The sequence below is a fragment of the Peromyscus eremicus genome, chromosome 1 (genome assembly GCF_949786415.1).
Source record: "Peromyscus eremicus chromosome 1, PerEre_H2_v1, whole genome shotgun sequence".
Taxonomy (NCBI): domain Eukaryota; kingdom Metazoa; phylum Chordata; class Mammalia; order Rodentia; family Cricetidae; genus Peromyscus; species Peromyscus eremicus.
Window position 1 is genome coordinate 90,127,971 of NC_081416.1, and position 22,436 is coordinate 90,150,406.

Genomic DNA, 22,436 nt, shown 5'->3' on the forward strand with positions numbered 1-22,436 from the left:
TCTGGGCTTGTGTAGCACTGCTACTCTAACAAATATCTGAGGTAATTAACATATATATATATATATATATATATATATATATATATATATTTTCAAGATAAGTTTTCTCTGTGTAGTTTTGGTGCCTGTCCTGGATCTTGTTCTATAGACTAGGCTGGCCTTGAACTCACAAAGATCCGCCTGGCTCTGCCTCCCGAGTGCTGAGATTAAAGGTGTGCGCCACCACTGCCCGGATTAATTTATATATTTTTTAAAAAGTTTATTTTGGTTCACCATTTCAGGTTTCAGTTATGATCCTGTTGCCTTGAAACTGTGGAGAGGCAGCACAATATGGTGGAGGTGTGTGGTAGAGTCAAGCTTCTCCCTTCCTGGCTGAAAGGGAGAGAGAGAACACACAACCTTGTTAAGGATACGCAGCTCCCCCCCACCCCCCACGCGCCAGGACCTGAGGCCTTTTCACAAGGCCCCACCCCATAAAGGTGCAAGGCTCTGCCCCCTTGGTTTTAGTACTTAACTCTTCTTGGTGCTGACGAGAAGCTAGTTGAGGGATGGAGGTTCATTTTGTAGCAGGGAAGGCACAAAGGTGGAGAGCGGGGCTGCTTCCCACATTTCTGAGGCCCAGGAAGCAGAGAAAGGGCAATACCAGGACTCAGCTTTCTCCCCCCACCTTTTATTTATTCTGGGACCCCAGCCCATGGGATGGTGCCACTCACAATAAGGGTGAGTTTTCCTCCCTCAGTTGGAACTCTCTGGGAATTCCTTGCCTCATAGACATGTGCAGAGGTATGTCTCCTAAATGATTCAAAATCCATTTGGTTCCAAGACTTGGAAGTGGTATGCGGTAACTCTTCCACATAGCACCATGTGCCACTTAAAATCCTTTAGATCTCTAATCTGAAGATATCACAGTAAAGCAATGTAAACCTTTAGAAAAACAATAGATGTAAGTACCGGATGAAGTCACCCATGTCTGTGGTTTGGACCCATTTGTCACTAAAACCTGTACTGGTTAGGATTTGCTATATTTCATCTGATAACGCTGAAATCCTGTGGTTTTAGCTACAAATGTTAAGATTCAGAATAAACAACGTATTTTCAAAAAATGCTCAGGTTGACAAAGAAGATTATTGTAGCCTCCCAATAGTGCCATGGGGAACACGTCTTTAACAAATAGGTCTTCGGGCAGGGGGATACTTTACCTGGTCCATAACAGGCTTGTGACACATTAAGCTCTTTAAGGACTAGATTAATGAGGTCACTGTATATTTAGGTCAACAGGGCAGCAGGCACCGACTCTCTGAATTCCATGAGGTATTAACAGATGAAGAAATGGGGCTTCAAAGATGGATAGAGGTAAAAGTCTGATGAAATGGCATCTAGGGTACACTGATTATTTTACTATCAAACATGGAGGTGTTCTTCATTCAGTGTCAAAACTTACCAGGGCCATTTTAGCTCATGGATCACCTGGCAGCTATGTGTGGAGGGCTTGCTCAGAGCCAGGGGTTGGGATGTGCCGTGGGGGTTCCCAGATGAGAGTCCCCCGCTCTGAAATCATCACAGTAGAAGGCGGGACACAGCTAGACCAAGAGGTGACAAAATCAGTCAACCCCATAATGTTAGAGGATCCCCAGCAGAGTGCTTAGCTTGGAAGGCTGGCATGGAGATGGGATGACAGGGTTCCTGGGAAGGTGGTGGGGTGGAGGGGAGGGGAGACAGGATTCTCAATGGATAGGGTGACTGGAAGCCCAGGCAAGCATGAGGAAATGCTTAGAAATGAGGCTGAAAATTGTCTCATCAAAAACACCCACCATGTATCAGGCCCTGTCTCAGTCGTGAATGAGGGAAAACTAGAGTCCCCTTCCCAGAGCTAACCACCCCGTGAGAGGCTTGAATGCCCAGCTGAGACCACACCTCACCGCTGTTAATGGGCCATGGGAAGAGCTGAGCTGAGCACCGCTCTTAACTAGCTACCTGCTCTTTTCTTGGATCCCGTTCTGCCAGGGAAACAGCAGCAAGAGCTGAAGGATTGGCTCCTTAATGGTCATCCCAGCCAAGGACCAAGCTGCCAAGGAGGGATTTTCCCCTTTGCCTGACAAGGAAAGTGGAACATGAAGAGCCCTCCCCTTGTTCCTGGCTTTCCAGGACAGGTACTCAAGATGAGGCATTTGGCTTCAAGGCCCTCTGGGGAAGCTGGGAGTTGCCAGGCTACCCTCCTCCAGCCTTCAGCTAGCACTCACTTCTTAGCTTCTGTTAGCTTGGTACTCCTTGACTCCTGTATGACTTTTATTATTTTTGTGGCAATAAATACCTGACAAGAGCAATTTAAGGGAGGAAAAGTTTAGAGTTTGAAGAATTGTCCATGATGGTTGCAGGAGTGGAGATGACTGGTCATGTGACTTTCTTATCAGGAAGTAGAGTGCATAGGAAGTGGGGCAAACCTCAAGGTCCACCTCCAGTGACCCACTTCTGCCAGCAAGACTCCTCTTCGCTGATGTTCCACAACCTTCAGAGACAGTGCTGCAAGCTGAGGACCAAGTGTTCAAAGACAAATGGGTGGTGATGGTGGGTGGTTGTTTGAATGAGAACTGTCCCCTGTAGTCTTAGACATTTGGACACTTGGTTCCCAGCTGGTGATGCTGCTTGGGGAGGTTTAGGTGATGCAGCCTTGCTGGAGGAAGTCACTGGGGGCAGGCTTTGAGATTTTATAGCTTTGTCTACGTTGCTTTTCCTGCTTCACGTCTGGGTTCAAGATGTGAGCTCTCAGCTTCCTGTTCCTGCTGCCATGGCACTCTACCATCATAGACTCAAACTGTAGGTCAAAATAAACTCTTAAGTTGCCTTTGGCCCTGGTAGTTTATTACAGCAACAGAAAGTAACAAATGCAGGGGACATTTCACATTCAAACTACGAGAGCTCCCTTCTTCAAAACCAGCAATAATGGGCCCCTCTGGTTTTCTGCAGTGAAAATTCTCCACTCTCAAGAGCTTATGTGAGTAGATGGAGCCCACATGAACAGGGTCATCTTTATCCTGAGGAGTATTATCACATCATCAGTCTCTGTGCTGCATAAGGTTCCTGGGATTCTGTTTTGGGCCCTGGATATCTCGGGGGAGAGTTATACTGTCTAGCACAGAAGTTTGAGTTTGAGGCCCACAAGTTGAGAACAAAAGCATTCCTGGGCACAACTATCTCTGGCTAGTGTGTGTGTGCATGCAAGTACTCATGACTATGTGCATGTATGTGTGTGTACACATGTGGAGACAAAAGATGAGTCAAGTTTGAATAGCTAAGTCCTTTGGTGATGGGACCTATGGACATCTACCATTAAGTCTGTAAGAGGGGACAGTGACCTCGCAGCAGATGACTGCTTTGAACATAGTCATCTTTCCCACCTGCCATCAGTAGTGGTACAGGAAGAATGGACAATGGTAGGTGACCATACCTCTCACACATTCTGCATCTGGCAGTGTAACTAATAGACCATAGTGTGTGCTGAGGAAGCACACTATTTTGAATGACACAAATTTAAGATCAGATTGTTGCAATATGCAAAACAATCCAAGTTACAGACTACACTGAGAACAGGCTTCCCATTGGGGACATCCAACAGAGCAGTCTAGTTACTAGAAAAACCACCATTTCTTGTATCTCCACAAACTGGCTCTAAGCATGCTTACCCAAGCAGTGTGAGCTTGTAATCTGTGCTCACAGTATGGAAAAGTTGGGGGTACTCAAAAGCAGAAAGGGGTGCTATCTTTCAGTAATTTGGGAGGGGGGTGCTAGTGAATTCCCAGTTCCAATCATGATCAACTTCTCTGGAGTGGTTAGTAGCAGTAGGTAACAGGGGTGATATACCTCTCTCAACGTCCCTTTGCCCTCCTACCTTGATCCTACTGATAGCTCCACTCTCTAAACGATCACAGATGTCAATGAATTATTAGTTAATCCAATGCTTTTGGTAGCTTCCAAAAGCCAACTTATGAAAACCAACACAGGTCTAGGAATACGACTCCTCCCACGTTGGCTACCCTGGAGCATCTTCGAATTTCATGTACACTCAGTTGAGGTGTCTAAAAGCCTCTTTTGAGCCACGAACTCCTTTGCAAACTGGACACAGGCCACCTTCTAGCCCCCTAGGAAACTTCATGCATACCATTTTGCATTTGATTCCAGGATTCATGGCCTTTTTTATAAGACTATTAGTGACCAATGTATAGTTTTATTTTTCAAAAATTGTATAGAATTGCTTGGGTGGAATAATGATCCACACTACTGGGCACTAGACTATAACTTGCAAGTCATAGGTTTGAGAACTGTGAGGTCTTTGATGCTGAGCATAGACGAGGCCAGAGGGAGATTGACAATTCAAGGGCAAAGAAAATCTTAAACAACCCAGCAAAGTCACAGGTCATGTACAGATTTACTAACCACATCACTGCACTGCCTCCTGCTTCCAACTAGGGATGTGCCGCCATACCCCCACAGTATGGCTGGCAAACAGTGGTTCTCCTGTTTACTTTCTAGCTAGGGCCTGGGATCATCCATCTTCCTAACTGTAGCACACTTTTCCATTACAAGACATTAGTATTCTAGAGTAGGCTCCTTCACTTTGTCACAATTACTGTCCCTCACATCCATTCCCCCTGTAGGCCTGCTAAATGGGACACAGTCATGAAACCAAAGCTGTGGGTTTCTTGACTAGAATGCTCTTTACCTTCAACAGGGCTCAGAATCATGGCCACATGTACCTGGCTGACACAAGTTATCTGCCTTAATAAAAGCCCTTCAAAACTTCTGTGACCCCTAGAGAATGGTCACATTTCAATGCATTTGGCTTGCTACAGGCTCTGCTACAGGCTTCAGGGGCTACCACTTCTCTGAAGCCCAAAGGGGCTGCCTCCACTTCTTACTTCACTGTGCAAAGCTCTCCACTCCTTGCTTTCACTCACTCCCATGCACTGAGTAGCTAACTCTGGAGCTTTTTTTTTTTTTTCCCCCCACAAAGCATTTCTTCTATTCTTGGTATGTGCAATATGCCCGCAATAACACACACAGCAGCAACAGACCCAGAGCAGAAGGCACACACCAAGGGGCAGACAAATGGGAAGAATTGTGCAGGCCACTGAGTATACTATGCCAAATCAGATGGGAGACATGTAAGCCCACTCTACCAACGTCCACTGCTTGCCAGAAAGCCAGTCCTGGGAGCAGACTGACGCCCAGGTCCCAAGTAAGCAGGCCTGGGCCAGACCCAAGAGACTTTTAAGATATTATAGAATATATTAATTATACTCAAACCAGAGACAACATTTGCTAATATTCTCATTAAGTATTTCTTAAAAGGAAAAAAAAGGTAAAAATCTGATTCTGAAGTACTGTCAGGATCCTCTGAAAAACTTTACTATAAATATACTTCAGAGAATGAGATACTTATCCCATACAGGTAACAAAGTGCCATATTTAAAGACAACAAATTCATTCTGTACCCAGATTCATGTCCCCAGAGGTTTAATGACAAAAATAACACAGCAACATGAACAAATGTTTTATTGGCGTGTTCATTGTTGTAAACAGCATCTTGCATGAAAAAGTTTTACCAAAACCTTTTTATTGACTTTTATAAATTAGATAGTTATTTCAAAGTTTATGTAGAATTGTGTTCTTTGAAGTTGTATTTAGCAGAGCAGAAGAAGCCTGCTGATTCTAGCACACTCTGCAATGGATCATGTGGCACCAAGTCTATACCAAGGCCCCCGAGAAACTTTATTCCACATGATGGACAGATGGTTCCCCAAAGTTACACTACAGAACTACAAATCGACTCTTAAAAATTAAAACGGGACTTTACAAGCATTCTAGAAGACTCAACTTGAAGCAATTCATTGAAAATAAATGTACAGAGAAAAGACTGAAGCTACTGAACAGAGAACCCTCATTAACGAGCAAATACATCCTATGGAGCCTCACTGAGGAGTACATGGGCAGACTGCTGAGCTTCAGTGTACACAAATGTACATGACGAATGAGAGGCAAAGAACCATGGCAAACAGCAGAGCTGCAGCCGGGAGAACTCAACAGGACCCCTTTATTTACATGCCGAGTGAAGGAGTGAGACATTCTCTACATCCAGAGCTTAAAATACAGTTGGTTCTAATCACAAACCTGCAGCAGCCACAGTGCACCTACTGGGAGTGGCCTAAGGGAAACAGATATTGGGCTGTTTTGCTAAGGTTCTTAATACTTTGTAAAAAGTGAAACAAAATAAAAAAAAAAAATCTTCCTAATTCCTCTGTGGGCTATGCTGGTTCTAAGAACTCCTCAGCTCCTCTTTGCTGCTTACCAAGAGTCAACACAGTTGCATTTGCTTCAGAACTGTCAATGAGGTAATGTGTGTATCAATGAAATAAACAGAAGATTCATTCATTCATGGCCTTTGCACAGCTTTTATTATTAAGCTATGAGCATCCTGTTTGAGGCTAGTTTTACTAGCGGCTATGTGCACATTTGTCCGCAATCAATGGATCTACTCGTCCCCCTCCCCTTTCATAGAAGCAGGCTTTGCTTGTTTCTCTTTGCACATCCTTGGCTTTACAGTACATCTGACCATAGTGCACAACATGATTCCAAGTCAAGACAGTGGCCCACTGGGCACTGAGCTTCTGATTGGTGAAGGGCGGTCCAATCAGTGCTGGTGTCATGGGATTACCCCAACCATGTCCGGCCAAAATGGCACTACCCAGCAGTAGTGAACCATCTACTTAAACCAACCCTCAGGGAACAGGCTACACTGGCAGTCAGTCTTGAGCCACTTCCTTATTTGGTGCCCCATCCAGGTAGATCTTGAGTGCTTTCTCTTTTCGAGGGGAGTACGTTACACGATGTCCAGTCTTCTGCAGTCGGCTGCTTTCCTTTTTCATCAGTTCATTTCTTTGTTCCTCTGTCAACTCCATTACTTCTTCGGTTTTATCCCTTTATGTAAAATACAAATGCATTAGACCAGTCGGTCACTTACGTCTGAATGCTACTGTGTTCCTCTTTCCGCTCTCACACACCAGGATGGAGTAGGTTGCTCATGTGAATCACATGTGCACAGAATCATCTCACGTGAGTATTAAAAGTAGAACAATCTGCATTACTGAACATTTACTTATATCAGATGACAGCTCTATGAAATAGCTTGGATTCTCAGGAAAGACAGTATTGTCACCATTTTACAGGTAAGAGCTAGGAAAACAAACAAGTTAGATTTGACTTCCAGGTTCCAGAGACTATTTTCCTTTGTATGTGTGCTGTCCAACATGGTAGCTAAAGAGCACCTGAAGTATGTCTTGACCACACTGAGCCATGCTGGAAGTGTGATACACAGTATTATAGATGTCTTAGACATCTATAAATGAAAGAATGTAAGCTACCCCAAAATGTCAGTGACATGTTGTAGTAACATTTTGTATGTACTGGATTAAAAAAATTTTTTTTTGCAATTATAATTAATCTCACTGGTTTCCTTCTCGTATTTATTTGTTGTGTCCTAGCGTGAATGGGCATGTCCTAGCGTGTCACAGCATGTATGTTAAGATCAGAGGACAACTTGGGAGAATCGGTTTTCTCCTTAAATTATGTGAGTTCTGGGGACTGAACTCTCACATCATCATATTTGGTGGCAAGTGCTCTTACCTGCCGGGCCATCTTGTCTGCCCTCCCTCACTTCTCACTGATGTTATTTTTAGGGGCAAGTACTAAGACAGGGTCTCACATAGCTGAAGCTGGTATCAACCCCATTATATAGCAGAAACTGGCCCTGATCTCTGCTCCTCCTGCATCTACTTCTCTGTTGCTGGGGTCACAGGTCCATGGCAGTAGTGTTCTGTCTCCTATCTTAACTACAGTACTCTAAACCTCACGCTGTGCTGTGCAGCACTCACTGCGTTGCTACCATTCAGTGGTGCTATGTCAAAACCACTGTAAAGGTCCAACACCACAGACACATCAGCACTAGCAGCAACAAAATCATTGCACTTTACCTATAAAATATGACGGCACCATCATCACAGATATAAAGAGGCCAAACATTCAGGGTAGAGACTTTTGGATTCCAGTCCAAATCTTGATGAATATCAAGGACAGAAATGTCACAGGGGAAGGTTCCCCTACCCTAAGAAGAAAAAGAATGACTAGATGAGTTACACCATGAACCACATCTGTGGCATACCAGCACTAGGATGCAAATGTTCTCAGGTTTTACCTTGGCAAATTCAATGTCTTCCAAAGGAATCCCGCTGATTTCACTCAGCTAGAAAAGAAAAGTCTTATGTAAGTTTATTTAAAAGTAGCTTTTCTTGAGAAGTTATTTTCCTTTTCTTCTACAAAATTAGCTGGATTTAAAAACTAATAAATTTGATTTTAAAAAATTAGAAGACAGTGAAATTTGCATCTCTGCCCAGGATGTAAATCCCATGCCCCTGGAACATGCTAGCATATATATTCCTTCCAGACTTGACTCTACACACATCACATTTACACATTTCTAAAAGCATAAAGTTCTATTCTGAGCTATCTCTACACTCTTATCACACAACCAATGTAGAAACACAGAATCCAGAGCAACTTCCTGATCACACTGCTGGATGTGGAGCTCTGCTCATCTCAAGTGCTGACAGCATGTTGACAACGTCTGCCACTCTGAAATCTATCAGAGCGATATGATCTTGCCCATCAGCTGCAAAGCTGGACAAATTTAGATATTATTTTAATTTTTTAACTCTTCCCTGAGAAGAGCTCAAAAAGGATGTTACTCTTTGCTTCTGTGGTTCTTCTACAAGTTGCCTGCTCATGTTCTTTGCTCACCTTAACACCGAGCTGCTTATGTTCTCTTTGTTAAGACAGTGGTTGCATTCACACTAGGGCATCAGTGAGTATGGTGCACGCCAGTGCCAGGAGTTTAAGGCCAGTCAGGTCTACAGAATGAGACTCTGACTAAAATAAAACAAACCAACCAATCCCCCACCTCAGGGCATTGTGTCCCATGAAGGTTTCAAATAATTTCCTCCTTTCTTGTCTTCTAGCTTTGTCTGTAAGCTGTTTTTTAAATTAGTATTTGGGGTCATATAGAACATTTAAGCTTTTGTGTAGCATGCTTTTCTTTTTCTGGCTTTTAGCACTAGATCAGGAGTACTGTTCTCCCAATATTTAAGAAGCACATCTGTCATTTTCCTTTACTTCTTATGTAAATATAATATAGTTACAATTATTTGGGGATTAAACCCAGGCCCTTGTACATGCCAGGCAACTGCAACTGAGTTACTTCCTAAGTGTGGGGACTGCAGGCATGGACTGTGGACATTAGATGTTTTTACAAATGCCCACTGAAGGAGTACCACCGATGGAGAGGGCAATTCCCACTTCCTCATGACACCCGAATTACAGTAAAATGCAAGGCGTATCTTCACTCTATTCAATTCTCCCTTTCAAGTACCAACCATGCCCAAGTATGTTTAGCTTCTGTGACCAGATGCCACCAGGTATATTCACAGTAGTATGGCCTAGGACCTCCATTCAATTCTCTTTCCTTTGATCATTTAGTCATACAGCAGTTTAGTAACTTCTAACTAATCTTAAAAACTTAGGACAAAGTTGGCCAAGTAATGAAAAGTGAAGATCCTCCTCTAGACAAATGAAAACAAGGTAATTTCAAAACATAAGGAGCTCTAAGGAACAATAGTGATACAAAGTATGACAGAGACCAATAAAGACTCCTGACAACAGTGACTGGTACTCACTTCCTACACAACACAGGAAAATATGTATTAGCTAATTACACTCAAATGAACTTACCTTCTCTCGAAGTTCATCAACACTATTGCTCTCCAACACAAGCTCCTGGAAGGGATCCAACTTCATCTCTGAAGGCCTCCACCGTTTTGATAAAATGGCAAGCTGTGACATGGACTTCATCTTCTCTACACCTAAGGACATGCAGGATTACACCCAGCATTCTATTTTCTCAAAAGGCTTACTTATAATCTTACTTTTCCTGTAGTTCCTAACTAAACACAAAGATCTATTTTTCCTTTAAAGATTTTATTTATGTGTGTCTCTGTATGGATATGTGTATGTAAGTGCAGGTGCTCATGGAGGCCAGAAGGTGCCAGATCCCTTGAAGCTGAAATTGCAGAAGGTAGTGAGCTGCCTGATGTGGGTGCTAGGAATCAAACTCAAGTCCTCTGAAATAGCAGCAAGATCTTTTAACCACTGAGCCAACTCTTCAGCCCCCTTTAAAAAATAACATTTATTTTATGTGTATGGGTATTTTGCTATATGTATATCTGTGTATATTTTGCCTTTATGTGTATCTGCCTATATGCATGCCTGCTGCCCTTGGAGATCAGAAGAGAACATTAGATCCCCTGGAACTGGAGTTATGGATGGTTGAGAGGTGCCATGTGGGTGCTGGGAATAAACAGAACATGGGTCCTCTGCAACAGAAGCCAGTACACTTAGCTGCTGAGCCAGGCCTCCAGCTCCTGTTCTTTCTTTAAAAGCATGTGCACACACAACCCTCCACTCCCAGCTACCATCTGCCCATCAGTGTAGACCACCCTAGCTCTGGAAGGTAGGGGAGTGACATGGAAGACACACTTCCCCAGTAAGAGCAAGAAAAAAAAAGAAACAGTTCCACTAATGCCTTGACCTCTGACCTCAGTAAAGACTAAGCTTCTGCCATTAAACTGTCCTGTTGGTAGCACTCTGAAGTAGCAGTAGCCTAGGCCACTAACACAGCTATTTTCAACATCTTTGACACATTTATAATAGCATATTCTCAACATAAAATATGGGACAATGATAAAGAAATAACAAGCATGACTAAGGTAATACCAACAGAATTTTCTGCACAATGAACCAAAAACCTATCAAACTTTTAAATTATAATTTTTATGTACCAGAAAATGAGAGAAAAGAAGAAATATTAGAAGGCAAAAGACAAGTGATATCTTCTAAAAAGAATGCAAGCAGCTATGTTAGGGACAAGGAAAGAAAGAAGACTCTCAGGAATGGAGCAGCCCACAAAGCCACGGCCAGGTGCCGACAAGGACAGCACTGCACTATACAGCACACTTCTTACAACTCAATTTGAGATCAGGCACTAAGCCATTAGGCTTCCATTAGCTCTTTGGCTCTTTCTAATTGATATTTATTTCTCCAAAAAACAATGATAATACCATCAAGAACTTCTAGGAAAACTTCCCAGTTGCTGGAAATATTAATATCTTCTTCATAAATATGATAATCCAAAAAGACAGTGCCAGGGTTCTTCCATGTTTTCTTCCTTAGACGAAACCTAAAAATACAATACATTTAAAAATGCTATAATTTGACATATTTAATTAAAAGGTGTACATTAATTAGACACCAAAAATGAACTGGGTTCAAAGTACAAGACAAATGGTTACTCATTAAAATTTAGGGGTGATGTAGAGATAATGCCTCTAGTACATCACATCCTGTATTCTCCAGGGAAATTCAAGCAGTCTAGCACTTCGGCTTACTACTCCTAATGCTGGGCACTACATTCTGGAGGGAAGGTGGCATGAAGCAGCCAGCACTGGGGCCTCACTTACCTGTCGATGCTAAGGTCTAAGCCACACTGCTCCCTGAGTTGAGGAATCAGCTCCTCCTTTGACTGCCGCACAGTCATGCCCTTAGCAAATACAGCGTCTAGCAGGAATTTGCATGGCTAGGAATATAAACACACAGTTAGAGCTCATGTGTCACAATGAAGCAAGGGTTAAGAAGACATTTTATTTGTGCTGGGCAGCGTGACAAGGAAGGGCCAGATGGAGTTTAAGAATCTGTCTCCTTGTTCTTGTTAGCTCCAAACTTATAGGCTCAGCAGTTGTGAGCAGCCTATGCCTCAGTTCTCTCCCTTGTAAATTGGGGACAATAGCTTCCTTTCAGAGTTATCATGATGATTAACTATGATAATGTATTCATATTCCCCTATTTGTCATCAAATATGACAATTTTTGAAAGGTAAAGGCATAGTTCCATGGATTTCAATGAAGGAATGTACATTCAGTCTTCAACACCTAACAAAGGACTCAGAAGAAGCATATGAATGAAAACAGGATGATAAGATGACTGATAAAACATTGTTCAATTAATAAAGGCATTGTATACAAAGTTCCAGCTTCATGTTTGTCTAGATCACTACATGATGAGCATCTTGGAAACATTCCTCATCGTTTGGGTAATTTAGGCCTAAGTCTTATGTATGAGATAAACTGAAATAGTCTGATTCCTTCTTAAAACAGTCTGCAGAGAACCTTTATACAGCATTCAAACTGTGACCTTTAGCAGATTACCTAACTTCTTCATCTACAGATTGGGAATACTAAACAGGACTTAGACCACAGAGCTAACTGATAGAGTTTAAATGAGTCTTTGCAGGAACTGATATCATCCAACACACTACAGGGATGCCTCTAAAACCATGATTACCTTGGACACAGAAGGTACCCACATAGGCCAGCTGCCATCCTCTTGTACAACAGCACCATCCTTCCCAGAAAGCAACCATAAACACATCTATCTCCTTCTCAATGCAGGAAAAGCCTGCTTACTCCCGTGTGTGACAATACACCATGCCTGTACTGTACATCTGATCTCAATGGGATACAGGCTACTTGTGTACTGTCACAGCAGAACTGAGTACTGCAGAAGAGACGAGATGACTACGAGTCTATCTATCTCGACCTGCAGGGGTTGGTACTCTCCTGTTGTCCTAAGTGTCACTCACCTCTTGCTCGTTGACTAAGAGCTGGCACACTTTAACTCTGTACTCTCCCTTCTTCAGTGCTCTCCCCAGGCGGATTGTGATCTATGGATCAAGAACACTCTTTAGATGAACTGCCTCAGCAGCAGCCTAGGCTCACTCTGTTGTTAGCTTCTGGTTTCCCCATCCCCTATCTCACGGGCTCCCGGGGAACAGGTGCACCTTCACCTCTGACTCCCCACCACTAGAAAGAACTGTAACTGACACAGTTAACACTTTACCATGCCTGTTGGGTGAACAAGCAAAGAACAATCCAAACACCCAGGAGCCGCCAACCACCTATCCTGGGGGCTACCTACTTCACCTTCATTGGAAGGTCTGCAAGCTGCTCTCAAACCTATTACTTAAAATGGATTAATTCTATAAGGATTATCGTAATCAACCTTAGTGTCATCTGAAAATGACGAAAGGGTCTCATTCAGTCGGACGCTCTCAAACTCTTGGTTGCTGGTGTATACACGAAAAACCTTGAAGTGAGAGGAGAGGACTCCAACAAATGGCTCTAAATGCTGTTTGAAAGCTGCCAGGGTGATTCTCTTATCAACATGCACCATCAACCCTAAGTATAAAAACCAAACAAAACAGGAACAAAAATGTGAAAGCAGCCTTTGAGTATTGTAAAACAGAGCACATTTCTTATCATACTGTCAATAGGAAAAAGTATCTTTTTTTGGGCTAGATTTTTAGGTAATAACACTAAACAAAAAAACAAGACAACATATAAACAACCCAGATGAAGACTGAGGACTTGATAAGTGTAATCTATTAAACCTCTAGGCCAGTGGTCTGCAACCTCCCTAATGCTGAGACGCTTTAATACAGTTCTTCCTGTTGTGGTGACCCCCAACCATAAAATTATTTTCACTGCTACTTCATAACTGTAATTTTGCTGTTATGAATCATAATGTAAATATCTATGTTTTCCAATGACTTAGGCGACCCCCTCTCCCCCACCACTCAAAGGGTCATGACCCATAGGTTAAGAACTGCTGCTCTAGGGAGCCTCTTAAAACACAATGTTTCTAGTGTCACTAGATGACACTAGTGCCACACAGTACTAGTTCTGGCCATCTGGCTGGGTCACACCATTGCTCCTCTGCTTACTAGCCATGAGATACACGGTACCACTGGCTTCCATGCCCCTGTTTTTGTCTAGGGAAAATGGAGATGAAAGCATAGTGTTACAGTGCTGTGTGTGAATTCAATGAGCTCACATTTATGAAGCTTTTAGCACAGTGCAAGATCTATGGCAGCTATCTCAAAATCAGGCAGCAATATTATCTGGAATAATAATTCTGGGATTTCTATTAGGAAAAAAAAAGGGACTAGCATATTGAAATGCATGTTTATCATGTGGTTGAACTATAGCAGGATTGTATGTAAATGATCTATTGTTCTCACTTCCCCTAGGCTTAAACTGAAACTCTCTTGGCATCATGACAAGATTACTTCTCATAAACTACTTTTTTTTTTTTTTTTTTTTTTTTTTTGAGACAGGTCTCACTATGTAGCCCTGGCTGGCTTAGAACTCAGAGATCTACCTGACTCTGCTTCCATGTTGGGATTAAAGGTGTGTACCACTATGCCTGGCCAATAAGCTGTATTTCTCTATTCTTTCCTAATACCTACCCCATTCAGCCTTCTGCACCTTATTAGATACTTGTAAGAATGCATCTAGCTATCCTGGTATTTACATTCTAGCAAAAACGGTTGCAGGTCTAACTCTTTTTCTCTTGTAATAAGGCAGGTATGAAACCCAAGAGCAGCCATGCTTCCAGGCTGTCCCTCAACATCCCTAAGGCTACCTTGTCAGTAGGACCCCCTTTTTTTTCAACTTTACAAAAGGCCATAAACAGTTCTGGTTTACATTCTCAGGCCAGCTCAATTCCTGAATGGATGAAACATTCTGAGTATGTTTTCAAGTGAATTAATCTTCACTGACTACTTGCCTGGTAATGAAACAGATATCAGTAGATGTAAGGAGTGTAAACGAGGAGAAAATACAGACAGCCATGAGCTTGAAGAAGTTTTTTTTTTTTTTTTAATTGCTAGATTCCTAACTTCTAAGCTTTAAGGAATGTCCCCAAATGTTAATCATATGGCAAACAAGCTTACATTCGCACTGTTCAACAAGACACTGGAGATTCTGAAGGAGGTGTGTAATGGAAAGTGACTGGAAATCAAAAGCTGAAGGCTTATAGGCAGGGATCCAATGTGAACCTCAGCTCCCCCATAAGAGTCTATGAGCCCAACACAACACTCAAATGCAAGGCCATCTGGTTCCTCTCCTAGCTTCTGGTAATGCTGTGTCACGGAGAGACACAGATGTTGGGTTACTGATCTAGTCTAATCCGGAGTCAAGCACCAAGCAGGCCTGGTTTCAATGAACTCCTGGCTCCTTTATGGAGCCTGTGATTAGACTTCTCTGTACTTATAGCCTCAGCAAACACTCCCTTCCTGTAGCAGCTCTGTGTTAGAGATGACCATCACATCTCTTTTCCTTTCTGCCTCTAAAAACCATAGGATCCAGCCTTCTCATAATACAACTTCAAGTATTTTTAGGATAACAAAATTATATGAAGACATTTCAAAGTCCATGCACTATATCCATTATTTGGCTTCCTTGTTCATACCTAAGTGCTATAGACAGCACTACCACAACTAGGTCACACCAGGGCTCATTTTTCACAGAGAGGTAATTACTCCCTTAAGGTGAGTACTCCCACCAGGTGGCCTAAGGATCAGCATCTTAGATGCAGTTCAGTCATTGCCTAAGTCAGCTGCCAATGTTATGATGCTATGCATGATAGATCATTCTTGGGATTTGGAATTCTTTGTCTGCTAGACCTGACCACTACACCACAGTGAACAGGCCATCACTCATAGCCCACTGTGTTCCAGCACTCACTTTCAAGTCATTGAGGACTGCAGTAACTCAGACAGCAGAGATGGTTGGGAACCTTGGCAGCTGGCCAGCATCTCCCCCGTCCCCCCCCACTGCCCCCATCTCCAAGCCTTTTCTAAACATCAAGATCAATGTAGAACTTTTCTTTGCAAACAAGCCTTCTGTATGGTCTCTAGTAGCCTAAACAGATGGGAAAAGTGGTTTCCCTTCCCAGCCCTATCTACTATTTCAGTGAGCAGTAAGACTAGCCTACTACACATTTCCAGAAAGATTAAACTGGCCAGTAACCTACCTTTTAAAGAGTTTATCAAATCTGCAAACAGAGAAATGAGACTTTAGACTTTAACTCCAAGTGTTCCTGCTGAATCCATGCTGAGGTAGAGACTACTAGCCAATTGATTTTAATTATTGTTCTCTGTCAACCAGAAATGTCCAAGATCTTCCTCCAGAGAGTAGCTCTCCTCTTTCTCAGCACCTTTATTGGCTGACTGTAGCCAGGCAGCAGTTGCTATTTGCTAGTTTTCTTCTCAGGAAAAGTGACAGTGTCATCTAGGTGGTGGCTTACAATCAGAATACCAGAGTGGAATCCTGGCAGCATACCTTACTAGGAATACAACCCCGACAACTGAACCTGTTTGAACCAGGTATTTCACCAGGGAAAACAGGCTTCACACAGCTGCTGAGCAGACTACATGAAACCAGGCATGCTAATGAGCGTTTGGAGGTGTAGCCCTGGATGGAAACTGAAGAAGCACCAGTACAATATTGTTTCTCTGTCACCATTTTGGCCAGCAATCTACATTTTTACACTTGAGTTTCTACAAGACATATACGGATGTCAAAGGATTCTGGTGTTAGTTAGATCGCATTGGTTATGTACTTTTATTACTGATTTCTTTACCTTCATTTAAAAGATAGACCTGTCAGTCTATAAGTCATCTCATTTCTTTCTTTTTAGAAAGCATTTTCCCATTTATTAACTTGTCTATGTATATGTAGGGGAACACAGAGTGCATGTGGAGGTCAGAGGACAACTTGGTTCTTTCCTTCCACCATGTGGGTTCCAGGGATCAAACTCAGGTCATGAAGACTTAGCAGGAAGCATGTTTATCTGATGTGCTATCTCCCTGGGCCAAGTCTCCTCTTTGTTTGTGTACACGTGTCCACATCTGCATGCACATGCATGCTGCCTGCTTGTGGAGGCCAGGGAGCACTATCAGGTATTGTTTCCTCTGGAGCTGTCTACCTTGTTTTTTGAGACAGAGCTTCTCATTGGCCTGGAGCTTGCCAAGGAGTCGGTCTGTCTGGCCTGAGAGCCCTAGGGATCTGCTTATTTCTTCTGCCTTCCCAGAGCTGGGACTACAAGTGCAAGTGTGCACCACCCCACCTGTTTGTTTTTACATGGGCTTTGGGTACTGAATTACATCTTCATGTTTGCAAGGCAAGCACTTTACTGACGGAGCTGTCTTTCATTTCTACTTCTTGCTATATTAGGCCTGACACCTAGGGGTTCTCTTCCAAAGGTAAAGGAAGCATGCACATTCAATTAGAAGCCTTACAGGGACTGGAAAGCTGGCTCACTGGTTACGAGTGCCTGGTGTTCTTGCAGAGGACCAGAGTTCAGTTCCCAGCACCCATGCAGGGCAGCTCACAGCCACCTGCAATTCTAGTTCCAGGTGATCTGATTTCCTCTCTGATCTCCTTAAACATCCCCATACATATACTCTTCCCCGCAACATAAGCAAAAACAACATCTTAAAAAAGCCGTATATATACGTTGTGGCAGTCCTGCGGCTCACTGTATAGATGTTATACATGTGTGTTCTTTTGCCAGGCCTCCATCTTCTGTGAGCTGCAGTTTTCTAATATGTCAATGGAGGACACCAGGATTTGCTTTAGTAATTCAGAGACACTTTGAGAAATAAACATTCTGAAAACTAAAAAACACAGGGGAAGTATGAATATATGCTTTGTTCATGTTTTTTGAGACAGAGTCCCACTATGTAGCCAAGGATGGACTAGAACTCACAGAGATCATCCTGCCTCTGCCCCTCACTCGGTACAATTGAAGGCACATTTCACCAAGCCAGGCTAATACACGTTTTGTTACAAAGTAATACTACTAAGTATTTAACTTTTCAGAAAGCTACTTCCTTTTCATACTTGGGAAAAGAAATATATACTTTTTTTTTTTTTTGGTCTTTTCAAGACAGAGTTTCTTTGTGTAACCCTGGCTGTCCTTGAACTCAGAGACTCACCTGCCTCTGCCCCCAAGGTCTGGGATTAAAGTCATGAGCCACCACTACCCAGACAAATATATCTTGACTCTGGTTCTTGTTAACTTGTGATTAGCTCTAACCTGTGGATATGTAGAAGTCCTTTCCAAAAGTTCTTTTTACAACTCATACAGGTCTACATTGTGAGTATACCTGCTGTGATTGCCTTTCTCAAATGCTTACGCTGACAAATCTCTCCCGTTTTTTGTCCTTTGAGATCTGTAACATTCAGAACTCTAGTTTATCTCTTGCCTACTATCAAATTAACAAAATTAAATTAACAAATTTAAGGGTTGGGATGTGGCTCAGTGGTAAAGTACCAAGTTCCATCCCCAGAAGCACATAAAATAAAAATAAAATAAGACTCAGGTAATAAATGAACCCTCACTCCCAAACTCCCTTTCTTTTGCCACTGAATATAGATTTTTTTTAAAGGATGTGGGAATGAAGTTGTTTCCTTTGGGACATAGAAAAGAGGTGTAAAAAAATTTTTTTCCTGCAAACCGAGTAACAATTTTTTGAAGCCATCCAAACAATCCAAGCCTACTGCCATAGCTCTTGGTTATACTCTATAGCTTGATGTTAAGACCCTACTGCTGAAGACACCACATATTGAGTCATAGGACATGGAGAAATCAAGCTGGTGCTGACCTGAAAGTTTAATCTCTGTTGGATAACTTTCAAAATGCTGGAAAGTTCTATGCACGCTACTGGGATTGAAAAATAACCAGTTGTCTTACCCAGGTGAGTCTGGAGAGCTACAATAAGGACAGGCCTAATAAGATTTGCCCACTGCTGCCATAGTAGCAAATATGTTAATGGGAATAACTAACCACTTTCTGATTGGACTTAAGTCCTGCTCCACAAGACAGGACCATTAACTGGGTCAAAGCCCAGTGGCTGGCTAGGTCACAGGCCCTAAGGGAGAACTTAGTTCTACCATTCTGCTAAATGGACATAAACTGCCCCTTAAGTACTTATAACGTTATACTTATAGAGTAGTACATCTCTCAACCCTCATCAGAGAAGCTTCTTTTTGCAGTAGATGGCAATTAATACAGCGACCCAACTGGTTACTGTATGAGAACAAAGGACTATGGAGTACTCAGCCTTAAATGGGACAGCTAACTCATACACACACCCTACCCTCCAAGGCTCAGGAACATTTCGGAACAGGGGGTGTTAAAAATTTAAGAGCCAAGGTAGTGGACATCTGTAGCAACAGTATTTGCCAGATGTGGCAAGGCTGCTGTACACACCAACTCAAAGTGCTAGTGAATGCATGCATAAGCCCTGCAGAAATCAACACAGTCGAAGTCCCAATACCGATGGGCAGGGTTCATAGTACCAACCTAGGTGAGAAGCTTCTGGCAACTGATGTCTGCTGGAGAAAGAAGATGCAAGTTTTCCTCAGGGGTGTGGCCCCTGAGAGGCTACTCATGTTCCAGTAGATGGCCCTATACCCATACACATAGAGACATCACTAAGTGGACTCAATGAGCTTACACACAGCACATGAAGCTGGGAGGGAAAAGTGGTAGTAGTGGGGAATAGAGAATGTACTGAAGGAGAGGAAATGGGTGGATTTGATCAAAACACATTACTATGCATATATAAACTTCTCAAACAAAAATAAACTCTTGAAAGCATCTGGTTTCTTTAGCAGTGAGGGTGTATGTTACCTTTAAAGTACTCCTTGGCATTCTTACCATAGACTTTCCTACTATTGGTTACTCTTCTACTTAACTCGACACAATTATTGCGTAAGTACTGCACTGCCAATAAAAGAAAGCTGAACTATCTCAGTCCATGAAGTTACTGTAAGGCGGTCTTAGAGCTAAGCAACGGAAGCCTAATCAAACGTTAGTGAGGAACACCCTGGTGCCCTTCCAGAGCCTTCCTCTCAAGTACATACATTTGTGTCCTTCCCCAGAGCCTTCGTCTGCGGCGTAGGGGTCAGCTTTGAAGTACATGTACTGCATTTCCCCCCTGCTCTTGCCACTCTCGTCATATTCACTGTCAGTCCCTGAGTCTTCTTCGGCTGTGTCCCAGGTTTCCTTTTTCCCTTCGTTTGCCTTAGTTCTTCTACTACTTGTGATACTGTGAGAGTCGAGTCCATTGGCCAGAGGAATCTGAGCACTATCTGCATTGCACAAAGTGTCACTGCTGTGACTGGAGCTAAGAATGTCACTGTCTACTGAACTTGTACTCCGGTCATTATTCACATCTGAGTCTGAGCGTTCTTCAGACTGAAAGTTTTCTGGGTCAGAAGTCTGAATGTGCTGTTCAAGCTCTCGATTATCCACAGAGGTGGAAGAGCCCCTCTCATTGAGAGGGGACTCAATATTCTCAAAGTCGCTTGTCTCAGTGCTTTTGCTGCTGTCTCCATTGTCTCCATCCTGCTGCTGCTGCTGCAGTGACAAGCTTTTGAGTTTCTCAGTGCTTTCTTCTAGAATAGCATCCACAGACTTGAAGTTCCCTGCAGGTCCTTTGACTCTTTCACAATCATCCTCCACATTACTAGAATCGCCTCCAGCTTTCTGGTACGCTGTCCTTTTGGAATAAGATCCTGGTGATTGTTCAGGCAGCAAAACAAATAATCGGATTGTGTTTGCATGTCGATCCAGAAGTTTCCACAAGTGGGAGTCTGTGAAGGCTGCTTGGTGATCCAGAGTCTCAGAGCTTTCAACAAACACCTAAATAGTGAGTGAAAGAGTTACACTCCATACAACGTTAGTGGTATTCTTATTCTTCATAAGAATGTTGTATCAATACAAGTTAGTACATAGTATGCTATAAAACTTGCGACATTATACATAAATTTGACCAGGCATGGTAGCATATACCCAATCTCAGTACTTGTAGGACAGAGGCAGGATGACTTGTCACAGGTTAGCCTGGTCTATGTAGTGAGTTCAAGGCCAGCTAAGGCAAATACAAGACCCTGTCTCCAAAAAACAAAACAAAACAAAAATTAACCATAAATTTGGCAATAATTAACATTATGTAGAGTTTTTCATAAAAAGTTAAACCTATTACTATTTAATAAACGTTATATATTAAGACTATTAGTTAGCCATGTAAGAAAAAAAAAATGGGGACTAAAAGGATTGCTCTGGCACTCTTTACCATAAATTAACATTATTATAGTTTAAACATTAAAAAAATGAAATTATATTTAAAAAACTTGTGCACACACGAGTGTGTATATGGTGTATGGGTGTGTAGCACACGTGCAGAGTTCAGAAAAAAACTTGAGGTAGTCAATTCTCTCTACCTTATGTGTTCATGGGATCAAATTTAGGTTGTCAGGCTTGGTCAAGCATCTTGTACCAGATGAATGCTCTCGCCAGCTCATAGATTACATTTTAATATCAGACACACGGATCAGAAGAAGATACAGAATACAATGATATTAAAAAGGTTACACGGAAGTATGTACTAAGACGAAAGACTGGCAAATGGACTGAGCAGAAGGTAGTGAACAAGTCTGGATGCACCAAGACACGGGGCAAGCCATGGTATCGATGGCACATTGAAGGTGGCGAGTCCTAAAACAAGCTGGACAACTTGTCTCCTCCCCAACTGAGACACGAGCAGGCAAAGGGGACAAGCGTGGGAGAGTCTCATGAGGCCCATCTCTAACTTGGTTACCAGGGAACTCAAGGATGGAAACGAGGAAGACAGTCACCAAGGAGGGAGACTCAATCACAAAAGTCTCAAAGCTTGAAAACTGAAGGAGGGCAGGCAACAGGAAAAAGTGCTCCCAGGCAGAGGGCACAGGGCAGAGGGAAAAGGAGCAGCAACAAGGAGGAGTCAGCAGAGAAAGAAGCCCGACTGGATGACAAAGGAAGACAATCTGGGGCGGCTGTGTGCACTGAAAGGCTACTCTTGCACAGACAGATGGGGAAAGTGCTGGTTGCTCACAGCCAGGCTTACAATAAATACTCAACTTTACTCCATTTGTTAGCAGCAAAGACAAAGGAAAAGGTAAAGGCATACCTTGTTACTTCTAAAGAAGCCCTCGGCCTTCAGGGTCTTGCTGGGCACGCTGAGAAGGCGCAGGTCATTGTAGCAGCGTTCCAGCACTATCCGCATGGATTCTGCAGCTAAGTGCGTGGCCTGTAACGAGAGTGTCAGTACAGAGTGTGCTACCTAAAGGAATTCTGGCTGGCTTGAGACACATGGAAGAGAAAATTGCTGAGTTTCTCAAAGCTGATGAGAGCAGGGACCTGGGTGCCAATCCTAGGGCCAACCCTCACCCCTCAAAAGAAGTGTCAGAGAAAGATAATTTTAAGTGGGGATTTAACAGTTTTTGGTGACTCAAAGGAAAAATTCTTAGTCATCTCCCTATCACTTAAGCTGTAAACTGAGCAAAGTAACACTTTCTAACTTTCAAGGCTTTTGTTCATGACAAAACTCT

General features: G+C 42.7%; 1 protein-coding gene across 3 annotated transcripts in view; it reads right to left on the bottom strand.

Moving 5' to 3' along the window:
* Positions 1–6,430: 6,430 nt before the first annotated feature.
* Usp47 (ubiquitin specific peptidase 47) overlaps positions 6,431–22,436 on the bottom strand; it is an 87,489-nt gene continuing 71,483 nt past the window's right edge. For 2 of the 3 annotated variants that reach the window (XM_059268771.1, XM_059268782.1), the window contains exons 19-28: positions 22,016–22,135; positions 19,929–20,709; positions 13,216–13,391; positions 12,797–12,877; positions 11,619–11,734; positions 11,220–11,338; positions 9,835–9,965; positions 8,246–8,293; positions 8,025–8,155; positions 6,431–6,972 (exon numbers count right to left, since the gene is read on the bottom strand). In XM_059268771.1, coding sequence (XP_059124754.1) covers positions 6,798–6,972; positions 8,025–8,155; positions 8,246–8,293; positions 9,835–9,965; positions 11,220–11,338; positions 11,619–11,734; positions 12,797–12,877; positions 13,216–13,391; positions 19,929–20,709; positions 22,016–22,135 — 1,878 coding nt within the window. In that variant the 3' untranslated portion in view covers positions 6,431–6,797. Of the gene's footprint in view, positions 6,973–8,024; positions 8,156–8,244; positions 8,294–9,834; positions 9,966–11,219; positions 11,339–11,618; positions 11,735–12,796; positions 12,878–13,215; positions 13,392–19,928; positions 20,710–22,015; positions 22,136–22,436 lie in introns of all 3 variants that reach the window. The other variant, XM_059268793.1, reaches the window with a different exon arrangement.